At 48.0% G+C, this 25,522-nt stretch overlaps 1 protein-coding gene across 5 annotated transcripts in view; it reads right to left on the bottom strand.

Annotated features, from left to right (window-relative positions):
- The window catches only part of CFLAR (CASP8 and FADD like apoptosis regulator), a 621,840-nt gene that overhangs the window by 285,448 nt on the left and 310,870 nt on the right, over positions 1-25,522 (bottom strand). For all 5 annotated transcript variants that reach the window (XM_069615454.1, XM_069615451.1, XM_069615453.1 and 2 more), the window contains one exon: positions 13,693-13,790. In XM_069615454.1, coding sequence (XP_069471555.1) covers positions 13,693-13,790 — 98 coding nt within the window. The remainder of the gene's footprint in view (positions 1-13,692; positions 13,791-25,522) is intronic.

The following is a 25,522-nucleotide window of genomic DNA, read 5'->3' as shown; positions in this document are numbered from 1 at the left end:
TATCCAGGCCCCATACCATAGCCCGCTAGGGCCGCCAGCAGCCAAGGCCACTTGACCAAATCAAAAGCCTTTATCGCGTCCAAGGACACCGTTGCCATTTCACCATCATTCTTACTCCCCCATTCGACAACCCGTTGGAGTCTTCTATGATTGTGTGTTATATTTCTATTCAGGACATAGCCCGTCTGGTCGGGGTGTATGAGTTTACCAATAACTCTCTGCAGCCTGTTTGCCAAGACCGCTGTCAGTATCTTGCTGTCTTGGTTCAACATCGACAAAGGTCTGTAGGATCCACAGCTATGCCCAGGCTTGTTGGGTTTGGGAAGCGGTATTATAATCGCCTCTCTGAGTGACTCCGGCAGACGTCCCACCTAAAACGCTTCATTTAACATTTCTAACATTGGGGGGAGCACTTCCTCTCTATATACTTTATAAAATTCGCTTCGGAGCCCGTCCGCCACTGGGGTCTTACTGGTACTTCCTCTCTATATACTTTATAAAATTTGCTTCGGAGCCCGTCCGCCACTAGGGTCTTACTGGTAGGCAGCTGCCTCACCACTTCTCCAAACCTCTTGACTACTACCCTCCTTGTCACCATATAGCAACCTGTAATAATCTGCAAACTCTTGATTAACTCCCTCTTGGGTGTCAGCTACGCTACCATCCTCTCTCGTTATCGTTCTAATCGTAGGTCTGGGGGTCTCGCTCTTGTATAACCATGCCAAAAGCCTTCCTGTTCTATCCAATCCTGCATGCTGCCTCTCAATATATTTTTTATAGTTGAGGTTGCACAGTCTTTCCCATAGCTCCGCACATTTCTGTTGCAGTTTAAGTATAAGCTCCATATCGCTCTCTGTGTTACCTCCCCCCTTCAATGCCTTTTCCAGTTCCCTTTCTTGTAGATCAGCCAAGATCACACCTTGCAGGCCCTTTGATTTTGCTATGGCTACACCTCGCACCACGACCTTAAAAGCTTCCCATAATGTGCTGGCCGAGTCCACACTACCCGTATTTATCTCAAAATAGTTTGTAATCTCCTCTCTTACGTCTTCTCTAAAACAGGGATCCTTAAGTGCCTCTGCCCGGAGGCGCCATGTCGGGATCCTTGCTCTCGGGGGGCAATATTGGCATCTGAGAACCAGGGGCCAGTGGTCAGAGAGGACCCTCGCCTTGTATTCTGCCCGAGTAATCTCTGTTGTAACCTCCGACGCAGCAAAGACATAGTCAAGCCTCGTATGCAACTGCTGTGGGGCGGAATAGTGCGAATACTGCCTATCTTGGGGATGTCTTGTTCTCCACACATCTGCCAGAACAAAGTCATCTAGTAGTGTCTGCAATGCTTTAGCCGCTGGGGTGGGTCTGTCAATCTTCCCGTCTGACCTATCCATTCTGGGGTTTAATACACAGTTGAAGTCCCCCCCCCAGATCACTGCACTCCCCATACACATACTAAGGTTAGTACACAGTCCTGAAATATGCTGCAGTATTTTGATTGGGGGGCGTATGTGTTTACAATACTTATCTCCCTATTCTCCACCAATCCCCTCAATATGACCATCCTCCCATCCGTTTCTGCCTTTTCCTGCAACAGTTGAAACGGGACATGCAGCGCCACCCAGGTGAGCACTCCTCTAGCATAAGCAGAATATGTCGAGCCCACCACAACCCCTTTCCATTTCTTCACTACCATTTCCATCTTTTCCCGTGTCAGGTGAGTCTCCTGCAACAGTGCAATATCTATCTTCTGGCTGCGCAGATACAACATAACCTTGTTCCTCTTAAGATAACTATTGAGCCCCCTGACATTCCACGTAATTATTTTAAGGTCCCCCATGGCCCCTTAGACTCCCCCTTCCCCTCCCCTCGGTGCAGTCCAGATCCCACTTCCATCTCAGTCCATATAAACTCGTATTCCCCTTAACAAAAAACACACCCAACCCCCCAATCTCCCCCCTCCCACCTCCCTCCCCAACATCAACCCCCCACCCCCCAACTGTTGCCCAGCTCCATCCCTGGATCTCAGGCACGCCTGCACCCGCATCTAGCTCTTTCTGGCAATAGCCTTTACTCGAAGCTCTGCAGGGTGAGGTCGCCCTAATGACTATCCTGCAACTACTACTACTACTACGCAGGGGGTGGGGTGCCTTTGTCCTGCCGCTCCTGTTCACTTAAATTCAACCACACATTGCTACTTTATTTACTTATATATTCAATCTGCTATATTCCAGTCCTTTAAGTCCAACAAAGTCGCAGATATCCTGCCAAATGTCAGCATTACTTGATCGCCCCCCTTTATCTTATCACTATCGTAGTCTCTATTCGGGTACCTACTCTGCATCCTCTCAATGTGCATACAATATCCCAATCACTTATCGTGCTCCTTGTGTGTCTTCTCTGCATCTCGTTCCGGGCAACCCTGTAAATCCAGCCATGCCGCTGCTTCCTCCGGGGTGTCGAAAAAAAAACATCCTACTTTTGTACAACACTTTCAGCTTCGCAGGGTACAGGAGCATGTATTTGATTCCCGCCATGCGTAACCTTCTCTTGATTGCCACATAGCTGTACTGTTGCCTCTGGACCAACAGAGTGTAGTCCGGATACGCCGTGATGGTACTCTAGGCCCTTTCGATCGTTCCCCCTTTGCGAAAGTACTCCAAAATCTTCTCACGATCTTTATAATTCAGTATCTTGGCAATTATCGCATGAGATGGAGCCCCAGGCTTCGGTTTCCTCATGAGGGCTCTATGTGCACGTTCCACTGTGAATCCCTGCAAGAGTTTGTCAGCTCCAACTTCTTGCAAGATCAAGTTCTCCACATAGTCTGTAGGGTCTTCGCCCTCCTCCCCCTCCGGCAGACCAACCACACGGATATTGTTTCTTCGTGCCCTTCCTTCTGCTTCCTCAGCACGGTTCTCCAAATTGGTCACCTGTTGCTTCAGTATGTGCACCTCTTTTGTGTTGCTAGTGCCGGTGTCCGTGTTGGTTTTCACTGCACTTTCCAGGCTGCTTGTTCTCTCTGCCAATGTTCTGACATCCTGTCGCAGTAGGGTGACTTCTATGCCTACTGCGTCTATTTTAGCCTCCAAAGAAGTTTGCAGGTCCACCATCGCTATCCCCCACGAGTCTCTCAGCTCCGTTATAGCCGTTAGTATCTGGTGGTTTTCGGTCACTGTGGTGCTCCCCTCCGATGCCGTCACACCGATGTGCGTTGTCATCACAGGAGACTGCTGCGTTTAGCAATTGCTTCCATCGTGGATTGTTTGTTTTTACTCTTACTAACAGTTCCCCGCCCCGTCATTTTGCAATCTCTGTGATGTGTCTGGGGTTACTCGGTCTGTGGCGTGTCAAGCCTGCTTCTATGTCGTAATGTGACACCAGTATGTCGCTTCAGGGCCAGGGCAGTTGTCTCAGGGGAGCCCTTGTATTTGTTCTTATTTGTAAAGCTGTGTCTTCGGGCGGGCTGTTTCCTCCCGCGTTTCTAGTTACCTTATTTCTAGGTGTATGGCGTAGCAGCTCTGGCTCTATATCACTGCTTGTCACCAGTGAGTCACTCCAAGCCCTGGCTAATACCCTTGTTATGCCTGCATGGGTTCCTGTACTCTGAGCTTAGTCCACAGGCGGGTTATGTCCTGCCGCGTTTTAAGTTAGCTTGCTGCTTATTCTGAAGTGGCACCGTGCCAGCCCCTTTCATCCTTCTCACACCACCGCTTGTCATGCGGTACTTGTTCCCAAGGGCAATGAACTGCTTAGCAATGCTCCACGAGCAGTTGCGGTCACAGGCTCGGTGGTCTCTCGATGTCCATATGAGAATTAATTTCCTGTTAGCCGCCCACTATGCAGGAAAATGCCCAGCTGACCGCTCCGATCCACTGTGTGTTGTGGTCGGGCTCCCGATGCTTCGCATGGATCTACAAGCCCTAAAGCAGTAGTTTCATCGCGCAGCGCCCTCAGGTCTTCACAGGGTGCCCGCCGCGCACACTTGAGATCACTGCTGCGTGTTAATTCTGTACCCGGCGGCTGTTCCTCGCACGGGTCCATGCCACACCTCCGCTTCCAGTATGCAGCTCATGTAGCTGCCAACGTATTATCTCACGGAGGTGGCTGGGAGTCTTATCTTCTCGTGCGGCTGGGGGGGCTGACCCGGTCCCCAAGCTCCGCTTCCCCCTGGACCTCGCGAACAGTTGCTGTGCTCGCAGCCTGGGTTTTTCCTCCTCACAAGCTCTGCATACACATACGGCCTCTCCCACGGTCTCTGCTCACCTCTACAAATGCAAGGATCAGCGCGATCTCCGAGAGGCAATGTCAGTTTCATGCACTGTGCGTTCAAGTCCATACAGCTGCTCTCAGTGCCACGGCCTTCCTTCCTTTGTTAGCCGCCATCTTGGATACTTTGTATCAACGCAGCCAAATGTTCCGAAGTCAGTTTCACTTCAGCTATTCATGCAAATTACTTAGTTTCTGCAGACATGACAGGGCTTCTGTTCCCATGCTCGTGCATCCATTCTTAAAGCGGATCAGTCACTTTTTGATGCATGTTCGTTCGGATCAAAGACGGATCACTGGAGCAGCTCTCGTAGGCACGTCCTAATCCATGGCAAGTTAGCCACACCCCCGGTGGGAGCCACATACTTATAGATACCTGGGCATTAAGATCTGGCACACACCTGAACAGACTCATGGGGGTAACACCTTAATGGCAGTACAGGGGCTTAAGAAGTCCACGAAGTTCTGGTTCAAATTAACGCTGTCAATGATGGGCTGGGTGGCCATCACCAAAATAAAAGTGCTACCGCGCTTTCTGTACTTCCTTAAAAATATCCACCATTACATACTGGCCTCCTTCTTCCGGCTACTGGGGACACTATTGAAGGCGCTAGTGTGTGGTAACGCTAGACACAGGCTTTCCATGGACACTCTGACGCTTCCATACAGAGCAGGCGGAGTCCAGCTACCGGATCTAGAGAGGTACTATCTGGCAGCGCAGCTTAATTTTGTAGCTAAATGGCTCGCAGACGAGTCTACCTCAGAAACAGACCTCCTGGGTCAGATAATTGCTCCGGTGCGCCTAAAGGAAATCCTCTGGGCCCGATGGGAACGCTCATGGGGGATACCCCTGGTCATACAACTGGGCCGTAGAGTGTGGGACAGAACGCTGAAATTGCAGAAAATTGTGAACCCGTATTCCCCAGAAACGCCAATGACCGCCGATGTTTGCTCCAACAAAGCGGAATTGGCGCTAATAAGGCTATGGGAGGGATTCAGCATCTACACCTGGGGGGGGGGCGTATTTGAGGAAAACACCTTTAGAGAGTTTGATTCCATGGAGACGAAAGAAGGACTACCCAAAGGCCAATATCTGCGGTACCGAAAAGTCAGAGAAGTAGCAAAATTGAAATGGACCGAGTGGCCAGAGGAACCGGAAGCAAACCTGACTAACCCTAATGCACAACCTGGGAGACGGCTGGAAACCACCTCCAGGTTATACGCCCAACTCACAGACAGGCCCAACCCCAGGAGTGACACTCTAAAGAACTCATGAGAGATGGACCTGGGAATAAGCATAACCGAAAAAGAATGGGAAAGAATCCTACAGTATCCCAGAGAAGTATCACGAAATGCAAGATTCAGACTAATCCAATCAAACATCCTACACAGAGCATACATGACCCCAAGCAGAATAGCCAAATTCAACAGGACCATGACCCCACTATGCCCCTGGTGCGGCTCGGACGAGGCGGGAATGGCACACATGTTCTGGGGTTGCCCCAAGATACAGCATTTCTGCACCAAAATTGAACAAGCTTGCAAAAGGGCGGGATTGACCAGTTATGTATGGTCACCAAGCGAATGTTTGTTGGGGGCCTACCCACGGATAGGTAAAATCAGACACATTGTGAAATTCATGGACATGGTCTGCGCAATGGCCTGGAAAACACTGAGGGGCCCCCAATAAAACAAATGGCACAAAGAACTGGAACATTGGTCGGAGGCGGAAACCAGGATCTGGGGAGAGGGAGTGACCAAGACTGGGGATGACCCAAGCATAACTTATGAAGCCTGGAAAGCCCTGATTTGGGATATGTTCCATCCATCCGACGATAAACCCCCGTGAGAAAAAAGGAACTTATTGGCACTGTTATGACAGACAATTGGAACCATTCCAACGATTGGGCAACTGCCCCCAACTATTAACCCAAACACCCTTTCGACAACGCTGCTACTCCCACCTTGCCCCGAGACGAAACCAATACCTCAGAAGATGGCATAAGATGAAGTAGACTTCTTGTTGTTTGTTTAGAAGTTAATGTATTAGTTATATGTTATCATTGGTACATACAGACAGCTGTCGATAACTGTATTGAATATGCTCTTAAAAATGCCAATAAAAACCTTTTAGAATGAAATACAGATAACACAGACAACCGATGTGAGGTTCTAAACAACATTTTATTAATGATTTGGATGGTGTAATGTCAAACTTACCCTATACTATAGTGAGATTTTCCATACGTAAAGAAACTAAGGAAAGTCTGGGTCTGCAATTTCAAAATAAAAGTCTGTCTGTGTCAAAACCAATGTTTGCTCTCACAACTATAACTAAACATATTTGGGGAATCTTCTCAGCAACAATATAATTTCAAAAGTAAAGGCTAAGCTACTTTCAGCGTGAGTTCTTCTTGGATTCCCTATCCCAAGTTCAATACAGTTCCAATACAGGTTCACTTCAATAGTGTTTTATCAAGTTCCAACATTACCTTCTCCAAGTTAGAATGTACCAAAATTCACACAAAGAGAAGGTCTTGGGAGTCCCTTCACCAAGTTCAAATGTAGCACAGTTCACACCAAACGTAGGTCCTGGGACTCCCTCCGCCAAGACGGCGTCCTCCGGTTGTTGACTCTTAGGATTTCCTGCTACAAGACCTTAACATAGCACTTACATTGGTTTCATCTGCTCAAAGTTCAATAGAAAACACTGGGTCTTTTTGACCCACCTTCACCAATTTCACAGTTCATTACAGCTTGTTCACCATTCAGGGTTTCCTGGTCTAGGCGCAGTTTTCAGACCGAACGGTCCACCCATCACAGGTCACGCAATCAGTGACCTTATACTTTTCCTTTGCTTGATTCTTGAGGTTTGTCAGTTTCACAGTAGAAGACTTTCTGGTCTAGACACAGTTGTCAGACTGCACAGTCAACCTATCAAATGGCAATGTGCCGTTTGATATCTCTATTTGACTTGGAGTGTTCATTCACCATTCAGCACATCATATTTTACTCATATCAGCTTTCTTTCAGCTTGGTATTCAATATGTGTAGCATTTACTTGTGCTCACTCAAATAGCAGCTTTCTTTCAGTTCGGTATTCAATAGATGTAGCATTTGCTCAGTCTCGTGGACCATTACTTATCTGCGGTACCTTTGGAGAGCTCCGGTCTCCCCAGTGTTTTTTGACACTTACTGATTCTTTGCAGCTCCTCGCGGGGGCTTCCACTGCTCCTGCATGTCTTCTCCTCGAACGGAAACAGACCGCCGGTTTGCCAGTTATGTCTCCACACCCACACACCGGCTTCTCTGCTCTGCTCCACGCGTGGTCTACGTCCTCTCTGGTCCCGGCTGCTTCCACAGCTCCAGCTGCAGCAGGGCTGGGGAGCGGATGGCTTTTCTCATTGCTCTGCTGTACGGCAGCGCTTGCTGCCCACCTTCAAATATGAAGGCTACCGGCCCTGAAAAGTCCCTCTTGCAGGTCTCCCGGGATCGTTACCGGCATCTCGACTTCCTGGTCTTGTTCCAACACAGAGTATTCTCTCCATGTATGGTTTTTGGCTCCACCTTTCATACTCTTACCATTATTAACAGGCTGCAGGTGAAGGGGGTTCGACTCAATTGCCTGACCATGCGTATGCCTGTTAGTGTGACATGCCTGATCTTCTGTACTGGATTCCTCCAGGCCCCTCTTATTTGTCCCAGTACTAGAGTGATGTTTGCAATAAGAAGTGTGGGAAATACCCCCAAAGACCGCCTCCATTTGTATGAATGGTACAAAAGACCGAAAAAGGCCTGTACCATTCGTACAAATCCGAAAAAACTGTGGGGGTGTCCTCTGCTCCACATGTTCGGTATCTTCGGATTCAGGGGTTGCAGGGGTGTCCCTCTGCTTCTTCAACATTGGAAGCGGGGGGCCCAAATAAAAAGAAAAAAAAGAAAATGAGGCCCTGAGGCATCAGATCCGAGCTGCTTTAGAGGGATGGAACTGATAGCGCAGGGGTACAGGAGGTGGCGGTGGCCAGGAAAAAGGTAAATAAGGGGGGGGGGGGTGGGAGAGGGTGGAAAGGGGATTTTGGGTTGTTTCACTGAATTCAAAATGCAGCGAAATTGCCTACAGTCAATTCTGCCACAAACCATTCAACGTCAGTAAAACAACCCAAATCCGAAGTGTGCACTACTCTTAGCTGCCTCTACCTCTTCTCAGTATTTGGTGGGAAACTACAGGGAAAAACTGGATAATATTGACTATATCCCATGAAGACTGAGGGAGGTTAGTGTAGGACAGTGTTAGGAAAGGGGGTAAACCATGTCTCGCCTTCAGGCACCCTCTCCCCAATCCCCAAGGACCATCCACCCAGGTGATCCTCCCTCGCTTGTCCACCCCCAGGGTTGGGATCCAAAACTGATGGCCCTTCCCTGGCTACCTGAGCAGAAGATCCCTGCGGAGTAGTTGTGAGAGTACCTTCAAGTGTCTCACAAGTGTGTGCTCATCCCCACCCGCTCATCTCCCACCCAATGTCAGCAATACAGACCGTAATATTTACCAATAAATGCCAAATATTTGTTTTTATGTTATGGGACTTTACATTGACTGGAGCCAGATTCGAGCATGCACTTGTTGTATCCAAAGTCTTTGCCTACCACATGTACTTTAGCTGGTATAGGTTAATTTTGGCTTGGCACAAGAAGGTGTGGGTTCAGAAACTGGAAGAAGGTCAATGCAGTATTAAACTTGGAAAACAACAGTGTCTAAGATTTACCCAGATCACATAGTGCAGGGTCTGTGACCTTCGGCTCTCCAGATGTGTTGAACTGCAACTCCCATTAGCCCTGACCAGGATAGTCAATGGCCGGGGATCATGGGAGTTGTAGTCGATAACATATGGAGAGCTGCAGGTTGCAGACCCCAGAAAACGTGTCAAGGGTCTTCATAGCAACTCTTTCGACACATTTCCATGTCAAATGCAATGGTAGAAGGCCCCATCTGAGATGTAACAGTCTACCACTTCGATTGGAAAACTGACAGTAGGGGTTGCTGGAAAACAAAGACCACTGGCCTCGGAATCTTTACATTGGTGTATTAAATGGTAGGATGATGTTCTATGTCAGGAGCGGATTTAGGAGACGGAAGAGCCAACAAGTAGCATCCATTGAAATCTGGAGTATGAACAGTGAAAACCAGGTTGAAGCAGAATTATGTACTGGAGTACTCAACAAAAGACCCAGACCCAGATTAAAGTCCCCAGAGTCCAGTAAGACGATAGTATCAACTTTCTGTGCTGGGGTAGGCTGTTCTGTGGAGGAGCACTGAGTCAGTCATTTTTGCTTCCTCTGATGCTGGGTTCTTGCATCCTTCGAGTTGCTCTCCTCCTATGACGCCTCTTATGCTTTTTGTCATGAGCCCAAGAAACCGGAGCCCAGGATGACAGTTACCAAGCACAATACCAAAGATAGCAGCGTCCTTTGCATTTTATTAGCTTGCATCAACTAACTCAGATGGTTTGCTATATTTTAAATCTGTGGATGGGGTCTTAAGAACAACATCACTGGTTGTTTGGTGGCAGGACACTGGGAGAGATGCACACCACTTGTGAAATGCTTTCTCCTTGAAAAGGGAGATGTGAAGGTTTCTAAATCGAACTGCCACGCCCCTGCCACACACAAGTGCACGCAGGGCTGACAGGCACCATGACCCCCAGAGAAGTTGTCGAGGGAGCAACTGGTTAGTGTTTGGCTGTATGTGTGTGTGCGTGTATGTATGGGGGAAGTAAGCGTGTGTTGTGCCGGGAAGGGGCTGGTGGGTGGTGAAATGGGTGGTACGGGGGGTTAAAATCACCCGATTAAGGAGAGAAACTGCGGGAAATGGTGGGGGTGTAGAAGGGGCAGCAGTATGGATTATTTCTGCATTTTTAAGCCAGCACAAAAACAGCCAAAAAGGATCAGTCTATATGTTCAGGCTTTAAAATGCGGAAATGTGACATAAAACCGAATAAAGGCCACTCTGTTGTATCTTTGTGACCTTTCCAGAAGTGAACAGATCATCCAGTACTGCAGAACCTCCTCTTGGTAGCCCAGAAGTTTTATGACCAGGGCTTTTCTCACTAAAGTGAGTGTCCAGAATGATTATCCATCAAGAGGGCAATATTAAGCTCCAGAATGAAAGAGGTAACCTTCGCACTGGGACTGGAACATATAATCCAATACCACACGAGCACCAAACTCAATGTATCAATATTCAACAGATCGCTACCCTTGACCAAACGGAGGAGAGCCTTTGGATCGGGACCTTTGCTGCAACTGCCCTGTATTCAAAACCGCAGGGACCTTGGTGCCAAGCCCACAAACCACACAGGTATTCACAGAATATAGGTTTCTATGGTATGTCACACAAGCATAGTCCCGGTCAGCTGCAGAGAAGGGACTGCTGCAACAAATATATTTCTTTAACCTGGTTGTAAATGGTATGTGCAATGGGAGGAGGCTTCAGAGGTCTAGATCAATTTATGTTGGAGGAAACTTGAAAACACTCCCAAGAGAGTGACTAACAATATTGAAACAGAGAAAAATAGATACATGCCCAAACCCACTAGCTGGTGGAAAAAAGTAACAAGGAGTGATGGTTAATGTCATCCTACTTACAAGGGCATGGCCAGTGCACAAAGAGGTGTGGAATGCTGTGCCACATTGAAAGCACTTAAAGGTACATTACACATTTTTTTAGAAGATGCTTTTCTGGTCTTGTTCGCTGTACCACAGACAATTCCCAACCAGATGGACAGATCATAGCAGATCCCTCGAGTTAATTCACTCTAAAATGCCCTCTGTAAGACACTGGTTGTTAAATACTTCCTTTGGAAGCAATTAAACAACAAAAACACTATTCCAGTGCTGTGAATTTACAGCAGAAAATAAACATTGCATTTTACTGGTACAAGGAATACAGGCAAGGAATACACATCCCTGCCTCGGTCTAGTCTTTACAGACCAGAGTGAAGCGGAGGATGGATGGAGCACTGCTTCTGCTCGCTTTTGGAACATTGCCACGTTCAGCAGGATGCCTGCTGCTGAGCAGATCTCCATTGCAGAGTGGAAGCAAAGCTACCCTTAGCGCCAGGTCGGTCATTGTCAGAGAGATGGAGAGCTGATGGAGGTAGGGAGGGCAGCAGGCAAACATGTTTCCATGGTGGGGCTGTCGAGGGGACAGATTAAGTGAGGCAGGATGGCAGGAGAACTTGAATTTCCCTGTGTTCATGGTAAGGAGTTGGAGGGGGAGAGAGAAGGAAAAAGGCAATGACGGCATTGGCCATGTATTTTTCCACATGTGGCAAAACCGCCCTTCGGGCTTTTCTTCAACCTTTGCACTGCGCTGAAACTAGAAAGGATGTATTGGCAGAAGGGGGTGTAAGGAACTCATGGTGGCAACAGCAAACACAGACAAGTGATCACAGTTCAAGGGTGTTTAATAAACTCTAAATGCAGGGTGAAAAAACGCCTAACCTAAATCTGAGATGGGATCAAGCTTCGACCATCAAATGAAAAATAAGGCAGTCCTTGTGGCGACTTGTCAAAGTAAAAAGCCTATACTAAAAACACCTATTGCCAAATCCTTACAACTAATTACAGAAAGCATGTAGGATAGGGTTTTCAATCAAGAAAGAAGTGTTCACAAATAATAAGTCAGGATGTGATTGCAAGGGTGCTCCCTTCCCCACAAAGTGGATCTCCTGAGCACAGCACACACTCGAGCTTTTCCCGGCACGAGCCGTCAGTTCCGTTCCAGCGATCAGGTTCTTTGATGGTTAAGTCTCTTTTCAATAAAGATCACTTGCTTTCGAGGGCCTGATGTATTCAGCAAAACAGACAAACAAAAAGTTCCTTTCCAAACAGACTTTGGGTGATAACGTTTCACCTCGGACTACCCCTCGGTCGGACTCGGATCCAAATGCCCCTGGTCTTACAATACTTCTTGAACTCACGACTCTTAATGTCTTTTTAAACAGCTCCTCAGGCTTCGCCGCTTTTTGTCGGCCTCCCTCTGCCGGGTTCACTCTTGCCAACTTTTGCAAAACAATTCACTGTGGCCATCCCTCAGTCGAGTTCACTCCTGTCAACACACTGTTCAGGAACTGTGTGCAACTTCAGGCATTGACCCTTTTGTTAGCATCCCTCTGCCGGGTTCACTCTTGCTTGGCTTTCTTTCTCTTTCGAGTCAAGGTTGGTATCACAGAGACAACCGTCTCTCCCCAGCTTGGTAATCAGTGGAGGAGGGCCTTGTGTACCACCGACATATGCTGCAACATACGCTAGCTATTGTTTTCAGTCTTACGATTCCTTCTGCAGCAGTTTCACAGGCCTTGGTCAGAAAGGGCAAGGTCGCTTCTCTCCTCGTTACCATCCTTGTATGCGCCGTCTTTCTCCTCCTCTTGAACTGCCGTGCTGAGTTAGACCTCACGTTGTGCTGTCTGCCTTGCTCGTTCTGTGTGCTTGTGCTCCACCTTTTATCCCTGTGGGGAAAGAAAAGGGCCGTCTGGTGTGTGTGTGTGTGTGTGGTTCTGGTCAATTGCCTGACTTTGCCTGACCCTTGTATTGGGACATGTCAGCTGAACAGGTCGGGTGTTAGTCCATTGTTTTCCGTGGTGCAGGAAAGTGTTTGTGTCGGAAAAGAGTATCCTATGGGATATAGAGGGGAAGAGGTGTTGCATGGGATTATAACACTCGTACTAGAGGGATTTGTGGTGATCTCGGAGGTGTGGCTTTTGTAAGATCTGTGAAATGAGTAAGAGGGTATGTGGGAACTGTAGTTGTTAGTCACATTCGACTGGAAGTTTGGAAAGTGATAATCAGAGGGACGGGATTGGTAGGGATTATGAATCAAACGGGGATAGCTAGGATCGTGAACTGAACAGAGGGGATTGTGAGAACAGTAATGTTTAGTCAAGGCAGATTGGGTGTTTTGGAATGAATTATTAGAGGGACGTGAAGTATATAAAAGCCTCATCTTTCTTGTCGCTTTCTCTGGTATAGTACTGCGTCTCACCTGGGGCATTTCCCCAAGCATAACCCTGGGTTCCCCAACCTAGGTGATCATCCCTCACCCATCCACCCCCGGGTTGGGATCTTAGAGTGCCAGCCCTTCCTTGGCCAACTGAATAAGGGATTCTCGAGGTCTACTCCTAAGAATACCCTCAGATTTCTCACAGGGGTTAGGGAGGGAAAGATAATAAATATGTCACTTGACACGTATATTAGCACCAAGTATGTAGGGAAATCCTGGACAACTTCAGCTTTTCTCTCACTATTTAGAACATTACTCATGTCCCTCGAAACCTACCCATTTTTATTATTCTATATATGACATTTTAGACACACCTGAGGTTTTTGTCTGTGCAAAACATGTTCCTCATACATTCATTACTTAAAACCTACCTCGGGATTGTGTGAAGGGTCTGTAATGCTGAGGTTTGGAAGAGATGTCTGTAGTGCATTCATGTACATCCGTACAGACGATTTTGATGAAACGTGGCCTGGAAATCAAGCAGAAACTATTAAGGAAGTAGTTCTGATGCTCACCGGTATACAAACAACAAAGGTGAGTGCTGCACAATGTCCTAGAACTGTAGCAGCATACATAGAAAGCTATCCTTGGGACTGGTGCGGCCCACGTTTTAAGTGCAGTGTATTGCTGATTGTGATATGAAGGGCTGGCCTTGCGCATGTCATAAGGTTCAATGGAGAAACCCAAATGCACAGAATGCGTTGCAAGTAGGGATTTTGCCTTCTGCATCAGAAAAAAAACAGCTTGTTCTAAAATGGAGAATAATTTCTAACATGAGTTAAAAGCACATTATTCTACTGCGTAGGTCCCGGAAAGCTGACATTTGGACAAGTATTCCTCAGCAACATGGAGCCCTGAAACTCTACTCAGTGGAATGTAAACACAAAGCAGCTAAACAGATTTGTAGTCGTTGTATACACTACTTAGATAGAGTTAGCCGTGCGCTTCATTTCTGAAGTCTATTATCTAACGCAGCAATGTAAAGCCTACAGAATATACATGTTTCATCAAGTTTTATCATAGATCCACTCACAGCGCTTACCTGTCCACTCAGTGACAACTTACGTTTGACAAAGTATCCCGGTCAGGAGACTGATAGTATGAATAAGTGAAGACTTTCACTGGGGCAGGGTCATAACCCGACACTGACACTGCAGTAGGTAGCTGAGAGTTTCCGAAGCACCATATACCCTCTCAAACACCCTGAATTGATCCTGAAAATGTAATACTGGTAATCATACAGAAAAGTTCTGAAAGTAGAATTGGCTCCAATTCAGAAATGCCTGCTAGGGTAAAGACCATGGCTAAATGAATGTAGGCTTGCTGAGGACGACACAGCCAGATGCAGAATTTGGTGCATGGGTTGGGTTCACCTTTATAAAGGTTCCTGCTCCAGCCTGGATGCAGATACTGAAGAATGCTTGGCCGGCTTGAGAAGGACAGGCTCAACTTCGACCTGGCTCTTATAAACTCTTACAAGTGAGCAGAGTGGTCTGGACTGCTTAAAAGTGTTGTATAGGTGATACAGTGATGCAGACTCCAGGTTGGTGGTGACACCCAAGCCACAATGCAGAGGAGAAAGGTGACTAACACAGGGCCCACTGTCCCATTAGACAAATCCACAATACAAGAGAATTCAGTGAGAGACACGCAGCATAGTAAGTGGACCCAGTCCTTTGATGCCTTAATCTGGGGGCTGCCACGAAGAGAGAGAAGGAACAAACCTACAGGGGGAAGGAATCGCTAGACTGACAGCAGCAAGGATTGACATTTGAAATGTTAATTGAAAAGGTACATAGATCAAAAGCAGCTGGCAAACTTCAGCATACCTCCAAGCAAAGTTGGTACTTAGAGAGATGATACAATAAAACACTAAAAACACTTCATTATAGCAATAGGAGGAGGATCTAGGCTTAGAAATGGAACTGTGTAGTTGAATTTATAAAGTTAAAAAGGTGGCAAGAGTGCAAAACTTCAGAATGTTACTTTAAGAAAGATGAGCCCACTGGCCCCCAAGCAGAATACTTGCATCAGGATAGTACATAAGGGAGGCTCACAGTGCAACTGTTATCACCACGACGAAGGAAAAATGGATATTAAAGATGCAACGTGCCAAGATTAGGAAGTATTCAAGGCAACAGAGAGGGTGCAAGGCAAGACGGACTAAGCAAGGGAAACAGTACAGAAAGGTGACAAACTATTAACTGCATACATCCTGAAAGCAAACAATGATCCACTGGGAATTGTGGGAAGCATAGATGGAACCGCGGAATTCAATGTCATTACTACATACAATAATAGCTATTATTATTATTAGGGAACAAAGACGGGGGTAGAAAGGCCAGCGCTAGAAGACTCTGTTGCAATTGGTCAACTTCAAATGAATGAGCAATATTCACATGGTTGCAGCAGTAGCCTAAGATTTGTTGGACTACCGGATGATGGCAGGGGTTTACAACCGAAAGATTCCTGTATGAGTAGCTCAAAGATATGGTCGGAGTGGACTGCCTTTTCACACATTTGCGCAAAGAAAAAGAATATTACTATTGGACCAGTAAAATGGTTTCAACATTCTTCACTTCAACTAAGGGGTAAACATATACTTCGGTGGAACAGTGGCCACACAACTCAACCTGTGGAACAAGACTGCTGCTGCGCTGCCACGCCTGTCCAGAATACTTGGCTGCACGCACAGTACTCATTATGCTGACCTACAAGCACAATGCTACTACACGGAAGCTTCTTCTCTACCCCCATAGGGAAGTGTAAACCTAGCCCCAGTGCTTCGCTACTGGTTATTCCAGCTGCAATCTCTGGAATTCGTATTGAAGTAAAAACTGCTATAAGCAAGTCAGAAGGATGAACAGTCCCCCAACTTTAGAATCATGATAGGCTATATCTAGGATTCGTCCCAGAGAAACCTCTTTTGAGGTTAAGAGGCAGATTCATTTGTGTTCGTTTAATCTTTTTTAAATACCCTGACTCGCATGGTTGCCACTTCTTTGCTTTCTTATGCTTCAACAAGTGTGATAGAAGTCTCCTGCATGTCGCGGCTCTCCTTGAAGTTCTCTACAAATACAAACATACCACGCACACACACACACATCAAATTTCAATTGCACCACCTACAAACACACATCACTTCACTTTCAAAGCCAGCTGTATCGTATACAAACCAATCCCAATGATGACCCGACCCACCTAGCAGACAAAAGTCACAATTTATGGTTTCAGTTAATCACCAGAAGTCAGTGCATTAGTGCAGCAGAAATGTACACCAACAAAATAAACAGAACGATGAAACAAGCAGCCTCGGTCTACAGCCTAGACGGCGTAACCTCATAACCAAACATAATGGACTCAATCCCACCCTCATGCAATTTAGAGAGGATATCTAGACCCTCCCCTTCTTCATACCCCATAGGTTACACCAAACCCAACCAGCAGACTCTCTATCCTAAAGACCACACTTTTCAGCCCATCCTCCATTGTAACACATGCCCACTTTCAGCACCGTCACTTTTCCCCACTAACTAATCCAGCTATCAAGGATCCGTTCAGGGTGCAAATAGTTTGAATGCCCCCCCCCCCCCCCACCGGCCATCTCCTAGGAGATGGACTTTATGTATTGTCCAAGCCCATTCTCCCGCAAAAACAAAAGCTGCCAGCGGAAAATAGAAAAGGGACAGAGGACAGGATGAGCAGAGCAGCAACCGGAGCAGAAAGTGCCAACTGAGCAGGTAAGTGCAAGGGAAAGTTAGGGTTGGAGATACCTTGGGGGCGGGGGCGACGAGGGTAGTGGGGAGGGCTGATGTATAGGTTGTGGAGCCATAGTCAAAACAAGATGGCGGCACCATTCAAAGGGGCTTGCGTGGCTTGGGATTGTGGGCAGGAAACTGGCAGTTCTCTTCTGCGTTTTCAGAAAACTAATTGGCTGAGTGCCCTTCCCTGAGTGCAAATGTTAACTATTCCCTGCTACTTGTATGCCAGTAATACATGCTACATGGTAAGGACTGTTCCCATCTAATGCATGACTGCAACCGCTCACTGCTGTACAGCACTGCACTCTGTTACCTCCATTAATCTGGTTGGTACTATAAAAAATATATATATATAATTTGTTTACAAATAAGGATGCCGTCTATTTTTATAACCTCTATGGAACTGAAGAAAGTCCAAGGGTACACGCCTGATTGCAAAAATAGCTAAACAGAATTTACTGTCCACCTGCAACATACTAAATTAGAATAACATTTGATAGTGTTGTGTCTTCCACGAGGCCTAACCTTAAATAAAGAGAGAGACGATGTTGTGCGTCTGACTTGTTTAATCTCCTTGTTACAACTAACTTCTTCCCGTGCCTTCCCCTCCCCTCTCCCTTCTCCCCTTTTCGTCGTCCCCCCCAGTTCCCTGTTCCCTTTTCTGAAAGAGCCTGTGTCTCTTTAGCCCCCAACATCCCCCCTTACTTATCACAAAGGTTTGTGTCCTGCATCTGTTCGATGAGGCGGGCGATCTGCGTATACTTCGCTGTGGCCTGCCGGGGGGGTCCTGGGCTTCTTCATCTGGCGCCTCGGGCAGAGGATCCTCCGGGGGGGAGGAGGGGGTTCCGGCTGGGGCTCGCTGTCCTCCCTATCACTTTCCATCATATGTGTCTCCTCCTCTTGGTCGTCTTGAAATATATCTGGAGTCCGTTTTCCTCTGCTGCGTCTGCCGGACCAGTATGACCTCTCCTACTGGAATGTGGTGTTCTTGGGCTCTCCGCTTTTGATCTGTCCATTCTTTGGTCTTTCTCCTCCTCTCGGCCTCTCTTTCTCTGATTTCTGCCTCTTCGGCTGGGTGTAATGGTTTGTATTTGATCATGAGTCCGGCCTGTGTTTTGCCGGTTGCTTCGCTAGGGGTATTCCTGTAGCTCCTCAACATTTGAGAGATTGCTTGCAGCATGGATGCCAGGTCTGCAGCCGCTTTCTGGCGCACTCTCTTTATGGTTGCCATGAACCGCTCCACCATGCCGTTGGCCTGTGGCCACAGTGATGTGATTCTTTGATGTTCAAACCCCAAGTGTGTAGCAAACGTCTTAAATTCTTGCCATTGAAACAGTGGACAATTGTCCGTCTTGACGATGTTGGGGACACTCCACTGGCTAAACAGTTAATCCACTGCTGTCACTAATGGATGGAATGCCGTAGATGTAATGTGTTTCACTAAGGGGAATCGGGAGTATTCGTCTATAGCCACCAAGAGATGACACCCTTCCTCCAGTGTTTTGTAGAAATCCATGACCACCCTTTGCCAGTGGCCTTTGGGTAGCGGGACTATTTGGAGTGGGCATGGTGGTGCAGGTGCTGCTGTCACCTGACATGGTATGCAGTGTCTCAGCGTGTCCTCCACTATGGTGTCCATGTAAGGGAACCACACCTTGTTCCTTAAAATCTTCTTGGTGTTGGCTATGCCCCTGTGCCCTTCGTGCGCAATGACGATGAGGGGTTTCCTGAGGCTCTTGTGGGCAACTAGTCCGTTTCCTCTCAGGAGTGTTCCTTGTTCTGTTGTGGCCAGCTCCTGGTGTATTCGTGCCATCCTCTGCAGGTCTCTCCTGTCCACCTCCCCCGATTCAAACTGTTCCGTGGCCACATGGCGCCATCAGTTGGCATTCGTGAGTTGGATGGCAGTCTGGATGGTAGGGTTGGCTTTGCATTTCTCTGCAAATTGTTCTTTGGGGATGGCGGGAGGCAGGGCATTCAGGGACAGGTAGGCAATGTATGATTCCGCCTCAAGCTGCATGACTGGGTCTGGGGCCTTACCAGGGTGCCTCAAAAGGTAGTCTGCCGGGTTGGCCTCGCCACCAGGCTTGTGGACAATGGTGTAGTCGTATTCTTGGAGGCGAATGCCCCACCTCTCGATCCGGGGGGGAGAAGGGGCATCTTTATTTTTGGATTCACAAAGAGCGACAAGAGTGCTTGGTGGTCCATTATGAGGACGAATGTCCTCCCTATTATGAAGTGGTGACACTTCTCACATACCCAGACTGGTGCTAGGCTCTCTCGTTCAGCTTGGGAGTAAGTCTGCTCGATTGACGTGAGCGCTCATCTTGCGTATGCCACTAGGAGTCTGACGTCTGGTGCAGGTTGGTGCCTAGTCCAACCGGGCCGGCGTCGACTGCGATTTTGGTGTCCCACTAAGGGTTGAAATAAGCCAGTTGGCAGTTGTTGGCCAGTTCTTCTTTGATCGCAGCAAAGGCTTCCTGGCATTGTGTGTCCCAGGTAAAGGGGAGATCTTTCTTGAGGCGCAGTCTGAGTGGGCTTGTAATTGTGGCTTAGTGGGGGAGGTACCGGGCGCAGTAGCCCGCCATCCCCAGAAAGGAGCGCATTTCAGATACGTCCTTATGTGGCTCCAGGTCGACAATGGCGCTGATCTTTTCCAGATCTGCTCTGACGCCTTGATCTGAGAAGATGTGACCAAAAAAGCATAGGCTGTGCTTGTTGATGGTACACTTTGGCCCAGTGAGGGTGAGGGTGAGGACTGCCTCGTGGAGGATGGTGCACACTTTTCTCAGTGCCTCGTCATGATGTTCTTGAGTGACCCCAAACACCAAGATGTCGTCACTGTAGTTAAAGGCGTTGGTGACTGGCGCTATCAACCTCTGTACCGTCTCCTGTAATATCTCGGCGGCCGAGGATATGCCGAAATTGAGCTGCTTATAGCGGAACAGTGCTTCATGGGTCGTGATGGTCGTTATCGGCCTTGATGCAGGATCAATCACTAGCTGGTGGTATCCTTGGTTCAGGTCCAGCTTCAAGAACCGGGTGGCCTGGTTTAGTCTCACCAGCATGTCCTCTATGTTGGGTCCCGGATGACTCTCCCTTTGAATTGCTGTGTTTCTCATGTCGACGCAGAGGCGTAGGCGCCCATCTGGTTTGGGAACTCCCACCAAAGGGGACACCAATGGGGTCAGGCTTTCCACTCTTTCTATTATGTCGTTGTGTAGTAGCAGTTGCAGCTCGTGTGACACCTTTGCTTGGAGGTGGAATCCTATCAGGCTGGGGTGTTGTGGCACGAGTCGTACTGTGGGATCGATACGAAGGTGCATGACTGTACTTTTCAGCATGCCTACACCCTCAAATAGCTTGCGAAACATCATCTGCAGTTCATCCAGGTCCATTTCCCTTCCAGTTGGCATTCGTATCGTCTGGGTCTGTGGCGGGAGACCCTGGATTTTCACAGGCTGGTCATATCGGAGGTTAATCAGTTGCAGCGTGGTGGCAGTTTTGTAGCTCAGGAGACATCTTCCTGTGACTGGGCTCTTGATGACGTGAATTGCGACGGGAATACGCCACACTCTATGTACCAGGTCGCATAGGAATTGTCCTCTGGATTGCAGTGGTGAGGGTGCACCCCACTGGAAAATGCGGACTCGGGACGGTTGCAGTGGGTATGTGCTAGCCATGGTTTCATAAGTCTTCTCGTTCATCACGTTGACGGTGGCTCCTGTGTCGATGAGGAATGCCGTGTCTTTTCCTCCTTGGAGTACTGTCACTTTCGGGGCTGTGCTATCGTCAGAGGTGTCGTAGATGAGCAGAATGTATTCCCTACTGTATTGGGCATACTCCTAGTACTGTTATGTGCCTGATGTATTTTCTTCCAGTGGAGGGTTCTTAAATGGGTCTTCGGTGTGGAGTTCTCGTTGTTGGTCCTCCCCTTGGTATTGTGTATGATACAAGTGTTCTTGGTTGTCAAGTGTTCTTTCAAGCATGTCGACCTGTAGGTTCTCGACGGCCCGTATGAATCCAGGGTGCGTTGTGTACACTTTGGCGCTTCTGACGAAACTGGTTCTTGCAATATCTCTATCCGGGTATGGTCATAGGTTGGACACTCTTGTCGGGATGTATCTTTGAGAGATTGGTTGCGGTGGTAGTCTGTGGGCTGGTAGTAGGGGAACCCTTTTGCGGCACATTATTTGAAAGTGGTTCTCCTGGCTTCATCTTAGGCTCCTTTGGCCGATTGGCGGGGCATTGGCCTTTGTGGGAGAACTCAAACCCGCATATGTAGCATTGTCTTTCAGGTTGGGCCCGGCAGGTGGCGCTCCATGTGTCTTGGCGGGATAGCGCTCCTGTTTGGCGAGCTTGCCCTTGGGGGCTGATGCCTATGGCGGCAATGGTATATGTCTTCTTCGGGTACTATAGCTGGGCTGCTTGTGTGTCTACTCATTCGTAGACTCTCGCCACTTCAGCAATCTCTTGTAGTGGGAGGGGTTTCTTCAACAGATGTTTCCCAAATTGTGAGGATATGCACCCCTCTATCACCCGCAAATGGATGGCCTTGTCATCGCTGAAGTTTGCAAAGTTACAATATGTAATTTTTTTTTGGATGCGTAATATGAACTGTCCGATTGTTTCATGAGGGGTCTGGGTGCACTGGTTGAAGGTGTAGCGTTCATAGTCTCTATTGGGGAGGACAACCAGGTGCACATTTATCACAGTGATGAGCCGTTGGTAGGTGAACTTTTCTTGCGGGGGGAATGGTTTTAATGACACTTTTCATTTCTTTCCCATCCAAGTTGGTGAATATGTCCAGTTTGTTGGGCACGTCTTGGTTTCCTACCGCCCTCATAAATTCCTCAAATTCGTGCATCCATTCCTGCCATCTTTCACCTTAGAGCCTCAGGAAGATCAAGGTCAAAGGGTTCTGGTGGTGTAGGAAGGACACTTGGTTGGTGGGGGCCACTCTCACTGCAGGTTGGGCAGCTTGGTCCGCTGGCGCAACCACTGGCTGAGACATGATGTCTGCGTCTTGGGATGCACACCTGTGTGGTGGTACAGTTTGTGTAGCCTCGAATTTGCTTGGTTGGCAAACCCTTGAGATGTGTTTGGGGCTGTTGAGGGCCTGTACCTTTGGACCCTTGGTGGCGCATCCACCTGCATGTGGACTATGTGCTGGAGACTCTGGGGGCCTTATGTGTCACTCTTTGTTTTCTGGTGGTTTTGTGTGGCCATGTGGCGCGCTCGTTTGTCGTTCCTCGCTTTCTAGTGGGTCAGGACGATAGTTATTTTCGTTATAGATCCTCGTTTTCTAGTGGGTTGAGGTAGTGTTTTATTACAGATCCTCGTTTTCGAGTGGGTTTGGGCACAGTTTTGTATAAATCAGGCAGCGTTTTATTACAAGTCCTCGCTTTCTAGTGGTGCGGATATGCCGTGTACCTGTCTTTCTCTGGTGGTGTCTGTGGAGCAGCCTCTTACCGCTGCGATTAGTCGGTGGCAGCCGTTGCTGCTCCGTCAGCCTCCTGGGTCCACCTCCTTTCTTCGTTATGCTGCGATCCGTCGGTGGCAGCCGTCGCTGTTCCGTCAGCCTCCTGGGTCTACCTCCTGTCTTCGTAACGAGGGCTCTGCTTCCTCCTTGCCTCTTGTCCGGGTCACAGGCTTCTTCACAGCTTCCAAGCCTCTCCTGCACGTCACGGGACTCTGCTTCTTCTCCTCTTCTTTTGCTTTGCAGGGACCCCGCTTCCACAGTGGTACTCCCGGCTCCAACGTTACATGGCACCGCTCCTTTCTGCTGGGCTGCTTCCTGCTGCACGCTTCCTGAGGCCACAGACATGGGCTCCTGGCTTGTCAACAGTTGTTGTGTCTCTTCCACCAGGCCTAATCTTAAATAAAGACAGTGACGTGGTTGTGCTTCTGACTCGTTTAATCTCCTTGCTACAACTTCCTTCTTCCCGTGCCTTCCCTCCCCTCACCCTCCTCCCCTTTTCGTCCCTCCCCCCAGTTCCCTGTTCCCTTTTTATTAAAGAGCCTGTGTCTCTTTAGCCTTCAACAGATGGAAATCTGTCTAATTAGCTGGTCTAACTGCACACCTCCCACTTCCCTGATCTGCAGCTTGGATCCAAGGCACTATGCTCACCAGTCACCAGCAATCGGGGCCATATTCTGTGGATCAACACAATGGCAGGACCGCAGAATTTCCCTCCCACTCCATCCGAATAATCTCCAGTCTCATCAGCTACAGACCATTTTATACCATTCCCAAACCTGCAGGACTCTTCTTGCTCCACACGGCCAATCTCGATCTCCCCCATGGCTCCACTCCACTCTTCTACCCTGCTTGTGCTTCTCTCAATTAGAATGGTAGATCCATGGTTCTGAGCCCGGCTGAGGGGGATCCAGGGTGAATAGTGAATCACCTGATTTGAGTACTGGTAAAAATCCGAAGGAGGAAAATAACTTATCGTTTGTTTTTGTCGCATCAGCCCCTCTGCATGAAGAGACTTTGATAGGCAAAGAGACTTGGGCACAGAAGGCCATGATGCTAATTATTGAACTGTATCCTTGAGCTAAAGAAGCCAGAGATTGTGCTATGCTCGAGTGTGCTGCCTTGTCCCGTGCTGAAAACGTGGGGAAGGGAGGCCAACGGCCTGAACATCCTGACGTATCATTTTTGGGAACACTTCTTCCTTTTTCATAAACACTACCCCCACACACTACCCCCACACAATTTTGTATTTAGAGGTAAGGATTGGCAATCTTTTTTTAGTATAGGCCCCTTTTATTTTGACAAGAAACCACTAGGCCTGCGTTATTATTATTTGATGGTCGTAGCTTGCTCCCATCTGTAGATTTATGATTAGATAGGCGTTTATCATACCCTTGTTGAAGTTCAATAAACACCCTATAACTGTGATCACTTGTGTCTGTCTTACTGTTGATACCATGCCTTCCTTACAGAAGGGAGGGGTTAGCTTAAGGGAGAGGCGGGGAGGATTGCAACTTGGTGGGGGAGAGGAAGATAAGGGGCTAAAGGAGTTATCAGTAGAGTGAAATAGAGGATGGGCAGGGTTAGGCTGAGCGGGTAGAAGTGTAGGTGAGTAGGATGGGATGCGATCTGGGTGGGAGTGGGGAGGAGTGCTTGCGTTTGTTTCAGGTTCTGGAGATTAAACCTGTATTGCAAAAACGTGCAGGGCCTAACCCAGCAGCAGCGCTTAAATCGCCAAGGTTTTTTGAAAGTACACTTGTATTCTATGGTGCACAGGTTCTTCAAGTTACCCATCGATTCAAAAGATGCACAGGGCCTATCCATGCAGCAGCAATTAGATAGCAAAATGTTTTGAGAAAGAGGGTAACCAACAAATAAATTATGCCCCTTTGCTTCAAGTGTTTGCAGTCAAACACTGAGGGGTCGGGGGTAAGCCAATAATGCAACACAGGCATGCCTACGACAAGCAGATTGTGACGAGGAATAAAACCTCAAGGAAAGCTATTATGCGCTTAAAACGCCTCAAGAGGGTTAACTACTCCCAAGAAATTCACAAGCTAAAACAGAAATATGCAAAACAGAGGGGGTTCTGGGAGTCTCTCTACCAGCACGAACACAGCCCATTGACCTGTTCTTGGGTGGATGGCCCGCGGGAGAGTCTCAACCAAGTCTTTAGCTCACTGTCCCTTTCAGAGGAGAAATATCCCTGCATATCAGTCTTTGTCCTGCCCAGGGGGAGTCCAGCACCGAAATGCTAGGCAATTCTCCTCTGAACAAGAGTACCTACAGCAACCCCATACACGTGTTTCAGCCTTGTTGGACATCATCAGTGAGGTGGAGCTGTGCCTCTCTGAGAACAGTGAGCAAGGGGTCCACGTCTGGATTCCCCTGGTAACTTAGGCTGAGACCCAAAGTTATTTAATATGCAAAACAGAGGGGGTTCTGGGAGTCTCTACCGGCACAAACACAGCCCATTGACGTGTTGTTGGGTGGATGACCCCCGGGAGAGCAATGGGCAACCTTTCTGCATCATCTCTATAGAGGCATTTTGGCATCCGCAAAGGTACCCGCTTCCTGGAAAACAGCGGTAGTTGTCCCAATCTTTGAAAAAGGGCTCAGAACAGACACGGACAACTACCGTCCGATTGCCTTGCTCGATGTGGCTGGAAAAATCTTTGGGTCAATTTTGCTAAAAGTCCTCTCCAGATGGAGTGCGAAGACAGGCCATCAATTTCAATGGCAATCCGGTTTTTTCAAGGGTATTGGCACTTCTGTTAAAACATTTTAATAAACCTTCTGAAAGACAAAGTAGACCGGAGTAAAGGGCAAAAAGTATACTTGACTTTCATTGACTTGTCAAAAGCTTTTGACCTAATCAGAAGACCCAAGCTATGGTCAAAACTTGAGGACTGAAGATGCCCGAATGTGGTCTTAAATAATGTCAAAGACATCCACCAGGACACA

Source organism: Ambystoma mexicanum, chromosome 9 (assembly GCF_040938575.1).
Source record: "Ambystoma mexicanum isolate Mex_15411 chromosome 9, UKY_AmexF1_1, whole genome shotgun sequence".
Taxonomy (NCBI): domain Eukaryota; kingdom Metazoa; phylum Chordata; class Amphibia; order Caudata; family Ambystomatidae; genus Ambystoma; species Ambystoma mexicanum.
Note: the sequence above shows the minus strand (reverse complement) of the source record. Positions and strands in the feature narration are given on the sequence as shown.